This window comes from Labrus bergylta, chromosome 7 (genome assembly GCF_963930695.1).
Source record: "Labrus bergylta chromosome 7, fLabBer1.1, whole genome shotgun sequence".
In the NCBI taxonomy this organism is placed as follows: Eukaryota; Metazoa; Chordata; class Actinopteri; order Labriformes; family Labridae; genus Labrus; species Labrus bergylta.
Genome location: NC_089201.1, coordinates 3,417,161 through 3,437,551, shown reverse-complemented (window position 1 = coordinate 3,437,551; position 20,391 = coordinate 3,417,161). Strand labels below are relative to the sequence as shown.

The following is a 20,391-nucleotide window of genomic DNA, read 5'->3' as shown; positions in this document are numbered from 1 at the left end:
ATATCTAACTCAACATAATATGTGCTGTTAGGACACGGTGTAAGTCTTTGCAAGCAGCAAAAATGTATTTCCCCAAATCTCAGGAATCTTTATACTATCTTTTTTACAAACAATCTTACTGATCAAATTCTCTCTTTACCTTTTCCCCTAAATACTGCAGTGAAAAAGTGGAATTACAGCAGCAGCATGTTGTAACCGCAGCATTATAACAACCTGGTATGCAGTAAATACTGTACATAAGTTTTGGACTTAGCCAGTGTCCGTCACCCCGTGGTTTGAGCTGGCATTTTTAAAGCCTCAAGTTTGGGATTATGATTATGGCGATGATGGTTTTATGGTCACCAGAAATGAACATATTAGGAATGGATGGAGCTGGACGGGAACTAGGGGTTGGCAAAAAAGTTTTTGGTAGGTTTCAACAATGGAAAATTGTTTCCAGGAAAATGGAATTAAATTAAGGTCAAAGCAGTGTGGAATCTTATATTCTTTATACTTTTATGTTTGCTCATTAACTGATCCAATGCATTACACATAGCATTACACATATCACATATACATGCACCGTGTCCTTATATGACCACTGCAACACACGAACCTTGCACGATACTCACCTCACCACAGGTGTTTTATCTCACGTACACAGACTCAACAACAGCTCCTTATAAGGACTATTTTTTAAACTCTCAAGGACAAGTTACTGCTACATTCACATATTTATACACTGACCACAAGGTGCTGACACAGATAAAGCTGCACCTGTTTCTTTGATCCTCCTCTGTAAGTTTCGATCACACTATATGCTCAAGTATATAAAGATTGTACGCCCCAAGAGCGGGCAGAGAACTTACTTTGTGTATCCTGTACGCATAGCTGAACTTCTCTCCATGCTGCATGTAATAAACTGGGTGACTTAGCAACTCAACAGTTTCTGAAAGTCTCTTTTATTTACTCTCGTCCCAAGGTTCGGAGGGTTTTCTCTTTCTGCTGATTTTCTGCAGGCCCAGTTCTACCACAGCAGGCTGGAGATTTGGTATATTTTCTCAAAGCTTAGAGAGTTTTTGGATTGTAGCAAACTCGCTTCTCGTTCAAGAACATCTCAAGTTGGAAGGGAGAGCAGAACTGTAAAAGAAAACAGATCCATGTTCCCTGAAATAACTGGTCTTCTCGTCACTAAAGCCCCCGTCAACAAGCCTGACTCACATGTACTCGCTGCCACTAACAAAAAATACGTAACAACTGTTACAAGAAACACAGGAAGTGCTAGCAAGCCAGGTAATATGACTGACACATTGATACCCTCCAATGATTGGCTGTGTCTGAAAACCCCCATTACTCACTCTGTAGCACACTAAAAAGGGTGTATGTTATTTTGTTGTGCTGTACAAATAATAAGTGAGAAGTATTATTATTAAACCCTCTATAGGGGCTGCTGTGGCTTAACTGGAAGGTTGTGGGTTCAATCCTGCAGCCACATGTCCGATGTGTCCTTGGGCAAGACACTTAAACCGGAATTGCTCCAACTGCTTCGTCGGCAGTGTATACGTGTGTATGAATGGGATTAGTTACTTCTGATGGTCGCTTTACATAGCAGTCTCTACCATCAGTGTGTGAATGTGTAGGTGTGACCCGCGGTGTAAAAGTGCTTTGAGTAGTCAGAAGACTAGAAAAGCAGTCCTTTATCAATTACCTGAAGTTGAAATAAATGTCAATGATGTTGTCATAAAACAACAGACACATCAGCTTCTTACTTTGTCAACAGATTTCTGTTCTTCAGAGGCCTTGATGACTTGGAAAACTCAAAATTACACACATCTGTTAAATCTACAAATAATAGAGACTTTTGTTCTTATATCACCTCCTGTGACAGCTCGCCTGTGGGCCGTAAATGTGTTTTCTCATTATCATCGTCATTTACACAACTGCTGTTCGGTGTTAATCACTCATGCTTTACATTCCCAGAAAGCCATTCTTGTGATTCTAACCTTGTTAATCGTTTAGAGGTCCAACCAACACAGCATCCAGAATTTTCACATCTGTCAGACCACCAGCAAACAAACACGTCTTTTTGATTGAACCGTCCTGCTGCATCTGCAAGGGTCCCAATGATCCAAAACCAGTGAAAGATTTAATTTACATCCATAAAGATCCACGGATTGCTTCAGAATTTCCACCGCTGTTCACAATTTTTAACTGTATTCTCTGTGCTACTTCTCTGACCTTTAGATTGACACTTGTTGGACCAATCAGGACCATCCATTCACTATTGCTATGGCTACTATAGCCATTGAGAGCCCAAGTAGAAACAGAACTTTTTAATTTCTCTCCCTTTCATGTCCCGCATAACACATGATGCAGATGTATCAGTTGAAGAAAAAGGAGAATAACAGGGTCTGATAGTTATGTTTTAGATTTAACATCCATGTTTAAAATTGATTTAAAGGTTGTAAGCGTGCGTCGCCAATGATGTCATCATCAGTTCTGGCAAGACCGCGAGTAGTGTCGGACAGTGCTTTTTTATATGCTTATTAGCTCACTGTGCTGTATCATCCTCTACAAAGACCTCATAGAGAATTGAATGAGTATGGGATTTCGGACACAGCACACGTTAACGTTCACTTGTCAAAACTCAAAACGGTTTGTTAGTACAATTTACTTCACAGTAAGCCTTGTGCCTGAAGTTTGCATGTCTGCCCATTAAAAAATGTAAAAGACACCAAGATTACAAAAAAACATGAAATGTCAAATTCAGTGAATGGTAAGGTGAAATATAGCAGACAGCTAAGCAAGCCTGGAGGTCACAGCTATGCCCCTAAATATGCAAAAATCCAAGGATTTATTCATTTTAATAATACTGTATTCATATAAATGTTTTATTAGGCTAAATTAAAAATGGCTAAATTGTTTAAAAATTGAACCCCTTTACAATTGTAATGAATAGAGACAAAAACATTCTTCTTATTTTTTTTACCACAGAGGTGCAGCTTGCTGATAAAGCCTGGCTGTAATCCAGGTTGTATAACATAAACGCCTCCCGCTGCTGCCCTCGTCATTATTAATCAGTTCAAATTTAAAGGAGCCTCCCACCTCTAAGAGTGTTGCCCTTTTCCCTCTTGTTGTCTCTCTGACCCTCCAATTTCCTGAAGGGCCACTCCACCAGCAGGGGCCAATCACGCTTATTGGCAGCGCAGTCTGCTCTTCCTTCTGTGATTTAAACTCCATAATTTGTGAGTGTTTTCATTAAATGATTTAGCTCTCAAGTGCAAATACAGGTCGGGGAACAAGGAGCAGCTTCCTCCAAAGCTTATCTCATGCTGTCCCAAAGCTGAGGCTGATTACTGAAGTGGAAACCACTGTTGCATAACAGCTATCAACTAATCATATTACTCTCATTTGATTTGCTCTCGATCACAGGAGGCAGCCATGTTGTTTCCTCCCTGTGGTGATGATTACTGAAAGGAAAACAAAATGTCTTCATGTTACATTTACATCAGGATAGCAACACGTTGGTAAAGCTGTTATATCTGGCTTCTTGTTTTAAGATTTGATATTGCATAGCATCGGGCAACCTTGAAAATATCTTGTCATTGGTCTGTGTTTCACAATATTTCCTGCTCCTGGATTGAAAAAACTGCCTGCTTTTCATCGACTAAAATCTGTACTCAACTCTGTAAGACATGGGCGTCAACTTTTATAAGAACAGAAGGGTTTTCATTTGTCTCTGACTCTTGAGCAACATGTAACTGTTACATGTTTTTTTTCACTCAACCTTTGACTCTCCTTTGACCTTTTAAGTCAGACATTCAAATCTTCAGAGACCCACATGGTCAGATCAGAGCTTGTGTTTCCATACCAAATGACATTATTTGGCAAGATATTCTGTCACTGACTGATTTAGCATTTTCTAAAGTTTTGTAGGACTCAAGCTATGTGGTGCACATAATGCATCATTCAAGGAAGAATGTGCCACATTTTACTCATAGAGCAGGAATCCAGTACAATCTCTTTGAATATTTAACTGAGTCATGACTGTCTACAATGAGTGAGAAGTGCGAGTCCCACTGGCTGTGTTGTTGTCAAGGTCGTGTTGACATCAGGTTTATGTGGACGGGATGGCCGGCTCCTCCCCTTGTCTATAAAGCTGTTTCAGTCAATGACTAGAAAGAAAAATAATATACTCACTGCTTATTTGGATGTTACATAAGTGTCTTTAGATCACTGTTACTCCATGTAAATTGACATGCAAGATGAAGCTATGAGTTAACCAAAGTGTGCTAACATTAGCCTGCTAACACAACAATGCAGGACACAGACATTGGCAGCTCGAGCTGAGGACAATTTAGCGCTTAATGGTGCTTAATTATGGTGTGTCCCATTTGATGACTCCTTCGTGCAAACACAAGTGGAGGAGCATTGGAGGTGTGTTGCTGGAGGAGAGCGGAGGCTTCAGTATGACGGAGGTGTGGCCAAACAGATGTTTGTATGCTCAAGGGAGATATCTACTTGATCAGAAAGTTGCACCTTCTGCCTGTAATGTCTTGAAGACAAAATTGTGCTGTATGGAAGCCCTTAATGGACTTACACACATACATTTTAATTTACAATTTATCCAAAACACATACATACATTTTATTTTACTCTATTTTCCCATGATAACTTGTAAATTCCAGTTGTTTTTCTTGAGATCTTGACGTCTTGTTGTATTGTGCTAACAACACTGGTTTTTCCCATGATAACGAGTCAATTTCATCTCCTGACACTGTGCACATTATATCTTAGTGAGCTAAAAGGAACACTCTGAGAAAGGCACCATATTTTAAAAGAATTGTCTGAATTTTTTAATTTTTTATTTCATCTTTTTAGACAACGTGTTTGTATGCGATATTGCATCATTTTTTAAAATTGGAGCCCGATGTTCGGATGATCCATCTTGATGGTGGCCGACAGGTGCAAGCGCTCAGCAAAGGCTGAAATTACTTATGTTAAGGAAAATCTGCAACAAATTCAGAAAAGCTGGAAATTGAAAAGCAATTGCAAACGTCCAAAATAAATGCTACGCCTGAACCTTGATACAAATGAAACAAACATGCTGCAAAAAGCCGAAACAACTGCATGAACATCAAACGTGCTGCGTATAGGGATTTGACCCAAATGATACAAGTAAAAAACACACATATTCAGGAAACAGACACATGCTGCAAATCAAGTCTTAATAAGCACCCCTTCAGGACAGGAACTAGATTTGCAGCATGTGTTTATTTACAGTTGTTTTCTGAATGTGTGATTTTGACTTGTGTCGTTTAGATAGCCTATTTGATTCTATTACAGCTGTTTCTGCTCTTTGCAGCAGGTATGTATAGTTTGCAGCACGGTTTAGCCGTTGCATTTATTTTGGACGTTTGCAATTGCTTTTCAATTTCTAGAGTTTCTGAATTTGCTGCGTGTATTTCGTTGCAACTGTAGGTCACCGTACATCTTACATTCAGCTGTTTAAAATAGAATGATTTGTTTCTGAAGAAAAGGACACTTCATGGCACCGATTTAGGACTGGATATTCTCACTAGAGGAGAGGCAGCAGCCTACATAACATGTATTGAAGAGTGTGGCCACGACGTGCGTGCGTCGGTGTGAACCTCTCTGTAGCTGCAGCGTCGGTGTTGGAGAGCGCATCAGTCACACAGCGTGGTGTACGTGGACGAAAGCAAACGGGTAAAAACAGATCTATATCAGGAAAGCCCCAGCTGTCAGCGGCAGAAACCTGAACAGGTGGCTCCTACAGAGTCTTAGCGGCGTGCGCGTCAAGGCGCAGAGACCCTCAACAGCTTGCTTCGCTCGTTAATCTCCTCTCTGACGACAGCGCTATCAGCTCGTGCGCGTAAAACAGGGAGTATGGCAGGTTTGGGTGTGTGGATATGATCAGTCATCGGGATTTTACTCATCAGTGTTGTTTCAGTCTGCTTTTACGAGGTTGGACTCTTGGAAAGTGTTCACCGGTATTTTCAGGCTCGACTGTCAGAGTTGGATACTATGACTCTTTGTTGGATTTTATAATCTCTCCGTTGTGTTTGGATTGTCAAACAGCTGCAAAGACTCACACTGAAAACACAAAATGTTGCCAGAAATAAATAACAAGGTGAGAGACTTTGATTTGCAAGTTGTTTTGTTTGTTGGTTAAAACACTTTTCTGCATTTAATTGTTTTCTGTGTTTGTTCATGGTTTTCCTACAGGGCTGCTCTGGTGTTCTTATTATTGAGAGGGTTTTTATGTAGTTTTATCACACTCTTACTCTAGCACTGTATAATCCTTCTGAAGTGAGATGACAGGTTGGCTTTTCCATGGAATAGGAATTTATTTTGCCCAGATACAGGGCTTCACTCCAGGCTTATTCCATTTTAGGTGAAAAGCTCCACAGGTATCATTTTACAAGGATGAACCGCAGGGAACCCAATTCTATATCTTTTTTATTTATTTATTTATTTTAAATATACTGATCAATCAAAACAATGTACAGTTGATTCTCACGTTTGAAACATTTTGAGTTATCCCACTCAAACTCCTACTTTGCATTCCGCCCCCTTTCTCCTGACCACATGCCAAGTTGTGATGAAAAATCGGATCCATTTCTATTTCAGTCGTTCTTTCGCCTACTTATTCCAGTGTTTGTTGCGCTGACAGATTCTGTAAGTCTATATGTGTTCTGCTGTATTTCTCACACCTTACATGGAAAGCGATATAAATTTAACCCTTGCTGTTTTTGGATCTCGATCATAATTTCACGCTTCTTCAACTGTTTTTAAGACAGGACTATTGGATACCATTAAATCACATATTAATCAGTGATCATACTGACTGAACATGCATCCCTCCCATGTGGTCACATTCAGTAACCAGCAGAAACAGCTTGATTGGTTCTATGAAAATTACAGTGCAGTGTGATTACACTTTGGAAACATTCATGTCTGACAGTTGATAGTGTAAGTGTACACAGCTTTTACAATTTGTTGATGTTTACCCACGGTTTTATTGCTCTGCTGACCCGCCGGCCAAATGACTCTGCGGGGGGGCCGTAAGGAGCCAAAGCTGCCTGGATGCTCTGACCTCTTCGAGAGACCCACAAGCTCACACACATACAGCGCTCCTGACTTATGATTCCCCATGCACACTCAGTTTAATTATTCATGAAACTTGATTTCATTTCCGAGTGCATTGCACAACACCCTCTTTCATGTTTGTTTCATTTGTGCAAAGAGTGAATGTTCTGCATTGATGTGCGCAAAGGAAGACAGTATCAAAGAATAAAAATTCATGTGTGTTTGAGTCCTGTGCAAACTCATATGTTAGGCAGCGTTAACAACAGTGATATACAATTACCCTGCTGCTTTGGATTTTAATCAGCAGGGCCCTCCTAAATGGTTAATGCATTATGTCAACTTGAACCAACCGAGGTGTCAAATACAGAAATGTTCACATCCACTCACGGCCTGAACAACTGAACCCAGCTATTGTTTCTATTCACATCCTGACATTCAATCATTAAGGTGGATTTAAAGGTCAAAGTCTTTCTTTTGCTTTGTCTCTGTGGCATGTGTTACAATTTCACTGGCTTTCACTGGCTCAAAGCTCATTAGGCAGGCTAACAGCAGACTTCACAGGTGATGTTTTAGAAGACAACCTGTCGCTCACATTGACCTACATGACTCCTGCTGTTACTCGTCACACTCCGGGGATGCAACATGACTGCTTTCAGTGTTTCCCCTAGGTTTACAGCGTTGGGGGGGTGGGGGTGGGGGGGGGCGCCGACAGGCCGACACAAACACTTGAAGGAATCTACCCCTAATATAATGGTAGGGGAAACACTGGCTTTATTGAACCACACCATTCTTTGGTTATGTGTTGGTTTCTTGTCTTTTCAATATCAATATTTAAAAAAAAGAAAAGCTAAGTAGTGTTTGCAGGATGAGGCAACTTTAAACATGTCACCAGTAAGACCAGTGAGAAGAAGCCAGTTCAGTGTCTCTTCCCCAACTTAAGCTGAACCAGTTCAGCACCTCCTCCCTTCTGTACATCACTGCTGTCTCACTGATCTGATCACTAATCACATGAAATGTTAGAGATTATGATTAGAGATGTTTCCATCTAACACCTGTGGAAACACCTCCTCATGCAGCCTGTTTCACCCCTCTCTCCTCCTCTCTCTCTCTGTGTGCCAGACTGGCTGGGTTAGTGTGGCACAGATCCCCATACGGGGCTAAGCTTTTTTTTTTCACCCATATGTTAGCGCTTAACAAAGCCGCACGCTCACCCGGGGGGATTAGTACGGCACATGTAAGCTGGCTTGGGGACAGAGAGAAGCAGGCACAATCATCCAAAATACTTGTGGTCCCTTTTCATGAATATCTGGAACTCTGTTTGTTTTATCTCCACATTCATCGCTTCCCTTTTACACATTGAGGAAAGGGGATCTTCACAGGCTTCTGAGGCACGTGTGCAGTTGCTGGTGTACACATGGATGTGTGCACATGTTCACCCACCTGCTCAAACTGGCAGAGGCACTATAGAGGGTCGTTGTTGCTGTTTTTTTTGTTTTTTTTTTACAGAAGCAATCTATTTTAGGATCACAGTGCATTATTTTTGCTCGTCTGGCTGCAATGTTGCTGAGCTGCCCACAGGCTGTGTTTCTCCAAGCAGCATGAACACGAGAAGCAGTTTCATGATTATTATTTAACAGGACTGCTCTCATGAAGTGTAAAAGGAGGACTAAATCTGACTTTGGAGAGGATTTATTTAATGCATTTTATTTGCTTGAGCACTGCACAGAAATATGATGACAGAAATAGAAAAATGTGCATACATGACAGTAGCTCATTTTTCTAATCTTATGAAATGCTCTGATTCCTCCCACAGACATCACGACCAGAGGCTTTCCCTCACCCTCACAGACTCCAATCAGAAGGCAACCGTCTTGGAACGAACCGACCCTGCTCACAGGTTAGCGCCGCCAAGATTAACAAGCAGCTGTAGGAACAAACCATAGACTGTAAATAGGAACAAAGCCACCTTTTCCTGTGTTGTTCCCTTTTTTTATACACATTAACCAGTTGTTAACATCTGTATGCACATAAGTGGTCATGTTGTGTAACCATCACAGATACATGTTCACCTTACTGAAGCAGCACAACCCCCCCAGTTATGTAGCACCACGTTTCTGTGTTTACTTCCTTCGCCCGTTGTGGCAGGTGCTTGTTGCTATATTTAGCGCTATCTCTATGCGTCATAACCAAGTTGGAATATCCTGCAGCAGCTCATAACATGTGAGAGCAAATCGAATTATCTACTGTATAATCGGCAAACCTTTTTAATCCTGGAATGTTATTAATAATTAAAGTGAAGGAATCAATTATGTCTCTTATCCGTTACAATGCTCAAGGCTGCAGTGCAGCATGCTCGATGTGGGACACCTCTGCGTTGAATATTTCCAGCTGAAAAGTCGACTATTGCAGCTAAATAAATATTAAATATACTCCATAATAGGGTTGTTATGACAACCAGAGTTTTAAGCTTTGATACAATGCTAGTAAAGATGCTTTTGGTGCCAGTTTCAAAACCATAGCAGCAAAAAAAGAAGCTTTAGGCATCCAATGTTAGGAAATGTTTTTATTTTAATCACCAGAACTTGAAGGTAAACTCCTGCACACTTTCTAAAATCGCAAAAAATATTTTTGCAATGTTTGGGTTCTAAAATGTTACCGATTTATTTGTGCAATGTAGACAATGTCTCCTCTACTGTCTGCCTGTTGTCAAGAGACATAACACAACTTTTGCATCTTTATGATATGCAAAAATGACTTGAGAAATGCCAGTGTTTGCTTTTTTTTTAATTTGAAAGTGCTGCTCTCTTTCTCTCTCTCTCTCGCTCTCTCTCTCTCTGGATGAAAATATGAATTAAGATCTGGTGTTTTTTTCCAGCTTCAGTACTTTTAGATTGTATTTTTCATTAAAACAATTTTAAAAACAGTAAGACTTGAAAAGTATCAGAGTATTGAACAATTTGACAACCTATCTCTATGATGCCCCTCTTGACAGAGATTTGAGTCTGTAGGATATCTCATATTTCCCTAAAGAGTTTGGCCGGGGACAGAGGTCTAATTTTGCCCATCACCGCCATCAACATGAGTCTGCCAAGCCTGTGACACATGTAATCGTGCTCTCAGAGCAAGCAGTGTGGCAGTGGGAGAAAAGCAGGTTGCTGCTCTTGTCCTCCCCCACCGAGCCTCCACAGACAGACTCTGTCAGGGCCCAGCCTCACAGGCTTTGTCCCCATTTCACGTTAACCCTGATCAGTAATTCCAGCCGCCAGCTGCTGGAGGTCCCGGTCACCTGAGCCTGCACAGACAGAATGCATGTGAAAGGGATGTAGAGAATACAAACCAAAACTGACACAAACACACACTGGTGAAAAAAAGAAAGAGGTCTGTAACACGCTTGTAGCTATAGTGTAAAAAGAATAATACATTCAGACTTGACACTTGCTGACCCAGTCTCTCTGTAGCTGCTTTGGTTTTGTTGTTCTGTGTTTGTTGTTCTGTGCTGAAAGGCAGAGCGAGATATTCCCGACAGAAACTTTTCTTCAAAGCCTTCAAGCTGTGGAAGCTGGCAAACTTTTCTTTATTTTCCTAAATATTCTAAATGAGACTCCACTTTTCCTTCATCTCAGTCACCCTACTAAAGAAACAAAGTTTGTCTTTAAAAGTTAAAAAAAACAGAGTGACCTTGTTTCTTCTGTTGTGTGACCCATTTTTATTCATCTTTATCTTTTTATGCTGCTTTTTTTTAAGTGACGTCTCCAGTGTGAGTTTTTTTTTCTTCACTTAAGGCAATCACTTTAAAACAGTCCCTTGTGCTTTGCAGAAGTTTGTACCTGGTGTCGGGACCTTACCTCAGCTAGAACCACCGGTGGTGCAGGTGGTGGTCAGCAATGCTAAAAACCAACACCAGCAGTCAGACAACATCCTGCCCCAGATTGCCATTAAAGGGGGTCAGAACAACTTTCAGACACACTCGGTGAGACTCTCACACATTAGCAGCCTGTATCATCCTACTGCAGGAACTTTCCCTGCTTTGTTCTTTCTATGCTTCTGATGGAAGGCCAAAGACTGAAGCATCTGAATTTCTCAAGAGCAGCTTTTAAAACATAAAACTGAGAACTAGCAGAGTGATTAAAGCACAGCGTTCACTGTTAAGACATTATTAAAGCCACACCCATAGTTTGCTCATCAGACAGTAGGGGTCACCTCTTCCTGTGTGCTTGTTGTTACAGGATGAGAGGCCGAAGCCCACCCAGCCGTTCAGCATGCGCTTTGGTTCAACGATGGACAAAGTTTCAGTCCCTCGCAACAGCAAGATAATCAGCAACAAGCTGGAGAAGGAGAGGTCATACGAGGGCCAAAGGCTACCGATGTCCCCCACGGGTAAGTTCGATCACATTAAAAAAGAGAGGCATCATTCTACATGTTGAATCTATTAAAGATATCCAACACTTTTATGTAACTAAATAACAAGTTTAATTATTCTGATGCAGTAAAAATAGCCTGCTGGCATTCAAGTCTGTTGCTCACAGTCCTCTGCTCTTGGCAAAAGGTGCGATCAATATGAAAGTGACTCATCTCGTCCTCCTCCTCTTACTTCCTGTTGCAGAGGCACTGAAGAACTTCCAAGATCGGCTGACGGAGTTTGAGCAGGAGGAAATCATGGACTACTCTGAGATCTGGTTCCTGGGTCTGGGCTCTCAGAAGATTGAGGGCTCCCAGGGTTCAGGGCAGAACTCAGGATATGATGACGAGCATGGGAGCTACATCAGGGTAAAGTGTTAGATGGAGAATTAAAGAAAACCATTTCTGTGTTTATCCTGAGATTTACTCCATTCAACTGTAATAAATCATTGCAGGGACAATAAAAAAATTGTTGTGTAGTTAAAAAGTTTCAAGCAGGGACTGTTTGTTTATTGCGCTATTAAACTCTGTCATGATGACAAAAAGTAAAACATTCACAAGCTTTTTGAGTATAAACAAGTCTTACAACTTTCCAAAAAGTCATGAAATAGATATAATCAAAAATCCTGCATCCCAAGAAAATTATTTATTGGTCCCAAAAGAACCCAATACCTCTCTTAAAGGGCACAGTTTAAAATATATATGTATATGTATATGTTAAAAATTATGAATTAAACGCAGTTTCTGAATCACATCAGGAGAAGGATGATATTTAATAATGAAACAAATGAAGAATTCAATTAAAAACAATAACACAGTTATGAATCCAATAAAAGTACAATGATGAAAAACATTCCATAGAAATATATGAAATAAGTACTACGAGTATACTCAGAGATTTGTCAATATACTGGTGTATTTAAGAACAGTATTATGTTTCTATAAAGGCCTCATGATTGTCCATGTAAAACGCACAAAGCACAAAAACTGCAAAAAGAAAACAACTTTGCAGATACATGCAACTGAAATCCTTTGACAGCAGAAAGAAAAACAGGAACACACGATCATAACTGTTCCTGTACTCACTAACACACACACACAAACACGTGAACAAAACACACACACATGCTCAGGCCGGCATTCCATCTGTCTAACCGGAACTGTGTGTGACCACATGTCTCTACCTGACCTTAATCCATCAGCTGCAGACATTTTCCCCATCATCCTTTGTTAAACACTGTAAACAATAAACTGATCTGAGGTCAGCAGACCCTGTGACACCTGGCTGAACTGACCTGTGTAAATCAGGTGACTGACAGGCAGTTTTTTTTCATAGACAATATGTAATGAGCCATCAAAGGCGGAGTGACTGACCAAGGGTTAGACTCATATTTCTGTTCTGCAGTGACAGTGAAGTATTAGTCCAGTTGAGATTGTAGGTCAGAGTTGTACATCAATAAAATGTTCTTGATGCATTTATTAACAACAGTTCCTCTTGCTTCTCCAGGTGCTGCATGACCACATTGCCTATAGGTTTGAAGTGCTGGAAGTGATCGGGAAAGGCTCCTTTGGGCAGGTCCTGAAATGTCTCGACCACAAGACCAATGAACTTGTAGCCATTAAGATGATACGCAACAAGAAAAGGTAATGAATCACTGATCAATCTCATCATTTACTTGGAGCAGTTTGACTTTCAGTTGTGTCATTTGTGGAAATCATCACATAATAATACATCCTTTACTATGCCTGGATTAAAATGACCCTGTACATCACAAGGTGCTTTGAAGAATATAGAATATTTTCACAATAAAAGAGGATTTTTTTCTATTCATTGACATCTGATACTGTATCATGAGTTTATCCCACATCATGTCTGCAGCACAGGATCAGTTTGCATGTTAAAATGATTGAGTTCCTGATTCAGCATGGCAGAAGATAGCACATCATGCTGTTTTCATACCTGTCTTTACACCGCAGATCATGCTGGCAGTGACTCTCTGAGTCGTGCAGGTTTAAAGCAGGAGTCACCTCTGCCTTCTTCAATAATGCAGGAAACAAAAAGGGAACAAACTGCCAAAGCAGCACCTTGATAGAACTGTGCAGGGCGATTTTATCTTACCTTAAGGAGGATTGTAAATGGTCACATTTCACCAGTGTCCGGGGATTTAAGTGGTGCAAAAAGCTATGTCAGAGAAAACAAACTGCAGTGATATTTATATATTTAAAAAAATTCCTCATCATCTTTTTATTTAGTCCCCGAACCCCTTAGCAGACATGCAATCCATACATTTTATGTGACTACGTTTCCCTCTGATAACGAGTAAATTAGGGTTGTTTTTTCAAGAACTCTTCTTATTTCTCAGTAACTGGCAGGTTGTCCTGTGAAAACGAACACTTTTCTGTCATTTGCTTGATCTCTCCACAAATCAACTTGTTTAAAACAAGCATCGTTATTTCAAGATAACAACATAAATAAGTCTGGACCTCGAGAAAACCAATGGAAATGACCCTTCATCACAGGAAAACAGAGTGAAATAAATGTATGGATGTATGTCCGCTTCAGGCTGATTTGTCAGGAACATATTAATTTACTCTGGCCCCCCTTTTATCTTAAAATGTATAAATGCTGTTCATGATGTTTAAACTATGGGTATAATGTTGTATTTCAGTGTGTGTTAACACTTCCTGTGAATCTGTTTCAGGTTTCATCACCAGGCTCTGGTCGAGCTGAAGATCCTGGACGTGATAAAGAGGAAAGACAAAGACAACCTCCACAACGTCATCCACATGAAGGAGTACTTCTACTTCAGGAATCATCTTTGCATCTCCTTCGAGCTCCTCGGGTCAGTGCGCTCGCTCACATGCTGCATGGTTAAGGAGCTTCTTACTCATCTCTATGCTTTGGTCAATCAGGAGTTAAATGATCCCTGTGTACCTTAAGGCGTCTGTGTTTTAACATGTATTGCAACTGATATCTATTTAAGTGGGGATAGGTTTGTGTGTCACCCTGGCTGAATGACCTTTAGAGGACGTCTTGCTCTGCCATCTTGTCTAACATTACTGTCACCGAATCCTTTAGTTAAGGCCTTGATTGGGGCCCTATCTCTTACCCTTTCTTGCTTCATGGTGTGAAGGCTCTGGTTACACAATTTAAAGAAGTTAATGCTCATCACATGTAGCAAGAAGCAGGAGGACACACCCTGAGTCTCTCCCTCTGACTGTGAGCATCATATAGATTATAAGTGTGAACCCTGGCACTCAGCAGGTGTTGTATTAGGGGTAGTGTGAGGTGTCAAACTGAGCAGCCTTCTTTTTTCAGAACGTTTATTTGAGGGATATGGAGACGCTCTTAATGTGGTGCTGTCTTTATATAAGTCAATCTGTACTGAGCGCTCTCCGGCTTCCTAGAAGAGCCTGAGCATAACAAGTATATATAGAGGAAAAGACGAGGTGAATCCAATTTGTCTATAATAACCATGCCTCAGTATGACCTGCAAAACCAAACATGACCATCAGCGACAAGATTCAGTGTTTTCTTTTTAATGTCTGTTACTACTGCCACCAGGTCAGGGGTTAGATGGAGTGAGTAGACGGAAGTTTAACACATCTACGGAGAGATTCAGATTGAGTGGAACATTAGACAGTTAAACGACAGCAGGAGGATTTTACTCCTTACATATGTACAGGACAAAATCATCAAAGTTAAGATGTATCAGAGCGGCAACCATGCAAAAGTGCAAAAAAAAAATTGCAGTTCCTTGAGTGACCACTGCAAAAGCCAAGGAATCCCCATTAGATCTCCTGTAATGCCCATTTTTACAGCAGAAACAAACATGTTTACATCAAACAAATTTTTCAAATGTAAAAACTGTACCAGGGTTGAATATGTCATATTAAGGCTACAATGTATGTTTACATTTGCATAACTAAGTGCATGGCTGAGCTAACTGAGAGAGAGCTGTGTGCAAGGAGGCTAAAGGCTCCCCCGCCTCAGCTCCACCTCTCTCCAGTTTCTGGGCTAATTGAAAGGCAAGTTAGGTGGAGATAACATAACATGGTGACTGCCATCATTGCGCTTCTGAACACCACTTAAGAACCCAAGGGATGACTTCACTGAGACTCTGTCCGTGTTTTAGACTGTCTAGGGTTGTTGCACTTTGTCTACAGGGGTCGTTAGCTTGGTACCTCACAGAATCTTTAAGAAAAGGAAAAATAACAAACATCATTTCCTCTTTCTGCAGGGTGAACCTGTACGAGCTCATTAAAAAAAACAACTTCCAGGGCTTCAGTCTGGCTCTCATCCGTCGGTTCACTCATGCCCTCCTGAGGTGCCTGCAGATGCTGCACAGGGAGAAGATCATCCACTGTGACCTCAAACCGGTACGGAAAACGGCTTTTCTGCAATACACATTTTACACATTAGACTCACTACTAAGAAGTACACTGTGAACTTAGCTCCATCTTGTGGAGCAGTAAAAAACTGCAGCAGCTTTACATTTAGAGTGTTTGAATGTTTTTTGCTTTTTCAAACAGGAGAACATCCTTCTGTCTCAGAGAGGCCCGGGGAACATCAAGGTGGTCGACTTTGGATCCAGCTGCTATGAACAACAAAGAGGTCAGAGAATAAGATAAGATATGATAAGATTGGGGCGCTGGTGGTGCAGTGGTTAGTGCACGCCCCCCATGTATGGAGGCTGTCGTCTCAAGCAGGCAGCCCGGGTTCCTGCAGTTACAAGAGAATTAAATAAAAATACATGAATAGAGATCATACATCCTGCCCTGGTGATATATTGAATAAAACATGTACATATCATTTTTATTATGTCTCCAAGGTAATAAATTCACCTTAACATCCCTTGCTGCCCATATTTTCAACGGTTTCTCTTTTTTTAAACAAAGTAAAAGTTAAATGAAAGCAAAGAGAAATGACTATTAAAAGGTAAATAACAACCTTTAATTTGTAGCAATGTTTTTAAATAGAGAAAACGTTTTTAAATAGAGAAAACAGATCTCAACTGTGAAATATATTGAATCAATTAGATTTTTCCCAATATATATTTTTTAAAGTCGATAGAGTGTCTCTCAATGGAAGGTTGGGGGTTTGATCCCCAGCTCCTACAGCCACATGTACGATGTGTTCTTGGGCATGACACTTAACCCCAAGTTGCTGCTTTTTCAGTGGCGTGTGAATTCTTCCAACCATCCTCCTTTCAAGAGAAGGATCAAGATGATCTTCTGTTGCGCATTTGTCCACTAATAACACAATGGGGCTCTGTTGTTTTTCTTCAGTGTACACCTACATCCAGAGTCGCTTCTACCGCTCTCCAGAGGTCATCCTGGGTCACAACTACAGCATGGCCATTGACATGTGGAGTCTGGGGTGCATCCTTGCTGAGCTCTATACGGGCTATCCTCTCTTCCCCGGAGAGAGCGAAGTGGAGCAGATAGCTTGCATAATGGAGGTAATGCGTGGAAGAGATTATGTGTTCACATTAGTAAGGGCCCAATCACCAAACGGGTGTGAGGACCCTCTTGAAATGCAAGGAATTACTATTATTATTCTTTCTCCCCAATGAATCACATTTTTTAAGGCCTGAACGTACCCGAAAACTCAGCAAAATTAGGGTGGTCATCAGGTCTGGTGGAAAAAAATATATTTTGGCGTTTTTGTAAACGAATTGCGCCAAATGGCTCAACAGCGCCCCCTTGAAATTTTCAAAAAGGCCTCCCCATTGAGGTTATTTTCGTTGCATGAATCTTTTTTTGCATATTAACCAAGCCAAGACCTACCAAAAAGCCTCTTACTGTCAAGTTGAAATCCAAACAGGAAGTCCACCGCTCATTGTGGAATTTCAAAATAAGGCATAATTTTCACCTCTTTTTCAGGCTTCCTATTTGAACGTACTTCTTGTTGTTATTTTTTTTTTACATGTGTTAACATGCCCTGATGTTTTAACTTTCAGGTTCTTGGGATGCCTCCAAATGATTTTGTCCAGTCTGCATCGAGGAGGAGGCTGTTCTTTGGTGAGACATAATGTATTTAGATGTGTTTTAGAGATTATGAATTACTATTGTTTAGTGTTACCAATATATACAGTTATTAAAGTCATCTATAGTTAAATAAATAACTGGACTATTACTGTGCTACAGAGATAATCTGCTGTAATGATAAATCAGTATTGTTTGATGATCTGCAGACTCTAAAGGAAACCCCCGGAACATCACAAACAGCAAAGGGAAGAAGAGGAGACCCAACTCGAAGGAGCTGTCAGCTGTGTTAAAAACCAATGATGCTCTGTTCTTAGACTTCATCGAACGCTGCCTCAGGTATGTTTACTATAAACTAAACATCAAGAACAGGCTTCGCTTTCAACTGTCTTACTTTTACAATGAACTGCATAAAAACAAGATCTGACCTTTCAGTTGAATGTGGCTTTATTGGGGATTTATTAAAGATCGATCATCAAATGCAACCCAAAGTCGTCTGTTCCTTTCAGCTGGGATCCAACCAAGCGCATGACTCCTGACGAGGGGCTGCAGCACGAGTGGATCCTGGAGGGAAATTTCAACAAAGTCCGGCCGAGAACGAGGCCGTTGGTGAAGAAGTCTTCAGACAGTTCGACCAACACAGAAAACAGCAGCGAGCACAGTTTACGCAGACAGTCTAACAGCAAGCCCGGTAAGAGGACTCATCACTTCTCATACCCACGACATACTGATAATAATCACACAAGCAAAAGTTGTACATACAGCAGCTGAAATAGAGCAAACAGAAGACTCTCCATACAGCTATATGACCTACAAAATGACGGGCATGCGTACATTCTTCCCTGAAACCACAACTAAAACAAATGACTCACCTCCACACAGGCTAATGAAGTCGTACATCAAGTAAATAGTTATTTTCTCTCTGCCTTGCATTCCCCAAATTACTTTGGGATGCAGGGAATAACAATTAAAGTAAAAAAACAGAATGAAAATAGGAAAGAAGGAAGCTGCAGACAAACCTTTAGATTACCTTTGTGCTCACCTTGAGTTGATGTTTCATGTCTTTGTTTCCGTGGTACAGGAGAGAAGATCAGCTCCGACAGCAGCACTAATGAAAAGCTCATCAAGAGAGACAGTTCATCGAGTGGAACAAAGATGGCCCCCGCCGAGCGTCTTCGGCCCATCGGGGCCTCGGCGGAAGAGGAAGTTTGTGAGAGTGAGGGTAAACTCTCCACAGGAAGCGAGCCACAAGAGGGAGGAGGAGAGAGGCCGGTTCACATCATCATCAAACCTCAGGAGGAATCAGGCCCGGAGGGAAAAGAGAGTCAGGAACCGTCTCAGTGTTTACCAACTATCATCTAACAGGGACAGAGACCATGCTGCATTCATGACAAATGGGAAATGGAGTTACTCAGACTCAGTTATCCTCTTCTCACCTGTGAGCAACTGAGTTGAGAACATTTAGTTTGGGCCTGCTCACACTCTAATTTCTTTGCCACAAACATGGCGGCTCTGTGGCGTCACAAAATCACAGAAAAACATGTTAGAGATGTCAGGCCTGAGTCTTGAGCTTTCATGTTATAAATCGGCTCCAGTGAATGTTTTCTCCACGCTGAGGAGGAAATCTCCTGTTTATTGTTTTAAGTGATTTGTATATGACAGAGAAGTAAATCAAGCAGTTATTACATGTTTAGTAGAAATGTGAAGACTCATTTGCAGGCAGGTATTTGATTAAACGTGTCAGACTTGGAGACATCACACCATCTTCATCAGGAGAATGCACATTTTGAGTGGAGATCAAACAGCTTAAAAAAAAAACTCAGGCTTTTAGCTTTCAGTGTCTCCTGTGTTATGTATGGAACCCAATCTTTGCTGTGCATTGACATCTTTAAAACAGGTTTGAGTTTGAACACTTTAACCTTTTTTTCAGTCTCCATATTTAAAAAAGTGCATGTGCTGATAAACTCGTAGTTTTTGCTTTAACACCTTTTTTTCTTTTAGACATTTTAGCGTTATTTAAATCATGGTGATGATGATAAGAACAATCGTGTGCAATAAAGGCTGAGCCAAAAAATATTTTTTTTAAGTTAACAAATTGATTGTCGTTGTTTTTAAGCGTAGAGCGTAGTTGGTGAGATGTTGATTATAAGTGATTTCACTTGTTTATTATGAAATGTGTTTCATATCCGTTGATTAATTTAATTCACCACACGTCACATGTGAGTTTGTAATACCTTCGGTTGTACATATTCCTGCTCTGTTTTCCAATGTTTGTGTAATTCAAAACATACTTTAAGAAAACATTTCAGATCTTTGTGGAGAGGTTAGACAAGGTTTTACTTGTTGTGATGTTTCTCTATGACAACATTTTGTATGTCTGTGTTATTCATATTATTTTTGTATTAGAAACAACAAGAAAATCCTGATATTGATAGTTTGTGCCTTGCAGTATTAGAAAAGTTGCACTTTACTATCACGTGCATACACTCGGATTAGAAACTGTTGGATTCCCATGGTTCAGACTTTCCTACCACAGAATCCATTTATTGTACAGAATCCTCTGATGTTATGAAACAAAATCAAATGTTTTATTATCGATCCTCTTTTTACTGTTGATTAATGTCTGTATAGTCGCCAACAGAAGATAGACCGCGGCCCCTCGCTATCTGTTAGCGTAGCTTCCAGAGACGCAGAGAGGGCGGATTGTAGCTGTCATGAGAAAAGTACAAATGTATTTTTATGTTTCTTTTAATTAAATAAAAAGTTGTTTCAAAGAAATCAAACGTTTTCATATTCCATCATTTTATCTTCAATGGTGTGGTATATTATTCATCATGTAATGTTGTCATCTGATGTAAAGGATCATGGAGGTATCTAAATTGAAGGTATCTAAGTTGAAATAAAGTGTGATAATGA

At 40.5% G+C, this 20,391-nt stretch overlaps 1 protein-coding gene across 8 annotated transcripts in view; it reads left to right on the top strand.

The window, feature by feature from the left end:
- Positions 1–20,391, top strand: part of dyrk4 (dual-specificity tyrosine-(Y)-phosphorylation regulated kinase 4) — a 41,175-nt gene extending 20,784 nt beyond the window's left edge. For 3 of the 8 annotated variants that reach the window (XM_020639144.3, XM_065956840.1, XM_020639145.3), the window contains 13 exons: positions 8,903–8,986; positions 10,907–11,059; positions 11,316–11,466; positions 11,693–11,856; positions 12,995–13,131; positions 14,190–14,330; positions 15,729–15,867; positions 16,021–16,102; positions 16,777–16,949; positions 17,451–17,511; positions 17,685–17,814; positions 17,985–18,166; positions 18,557–20,391. In XM_020639144.3, coding sequence (XP_020494800.1) covers positions 8,903–8,986; positions 10,907–11,059; positions 11,316–11,466; positions 11,693–11,856; positions 12,995–13,131; positions 14,190–14,330; positions 15,729–15,867; positions 16,021–16,102; positions 16,777–16,949; positions 17,451–17,511; positions 17,685–17,814; positions 17,985–18,166; positions 18,557–18,837 — 1,878 coding nt within the window. In that variant the 3' untranslated portion in view covers positions 18,838–20,391. Of the gene's footprint in view, positions 1–5,641; positions 6,131–8,902; positions 8,987–10,906; positions 11,060–11,315; positions 11,467–11,692; positions 11,857–12,994; positions 13,132–14,189; positions 14,331–15,728; positions 15,868–16,020; positions 16,103–16,776; positions 16,950–17,450; positions 17,512–17,684; positions 17,815–17,984; positions 18,167–18,556 lie in introns of those variants that run through there. The other 5 variants (XM_020639147.3, XM_065956842.1, XM_065956841.1 and 2 more) reach the window with 3 other exon arrangements.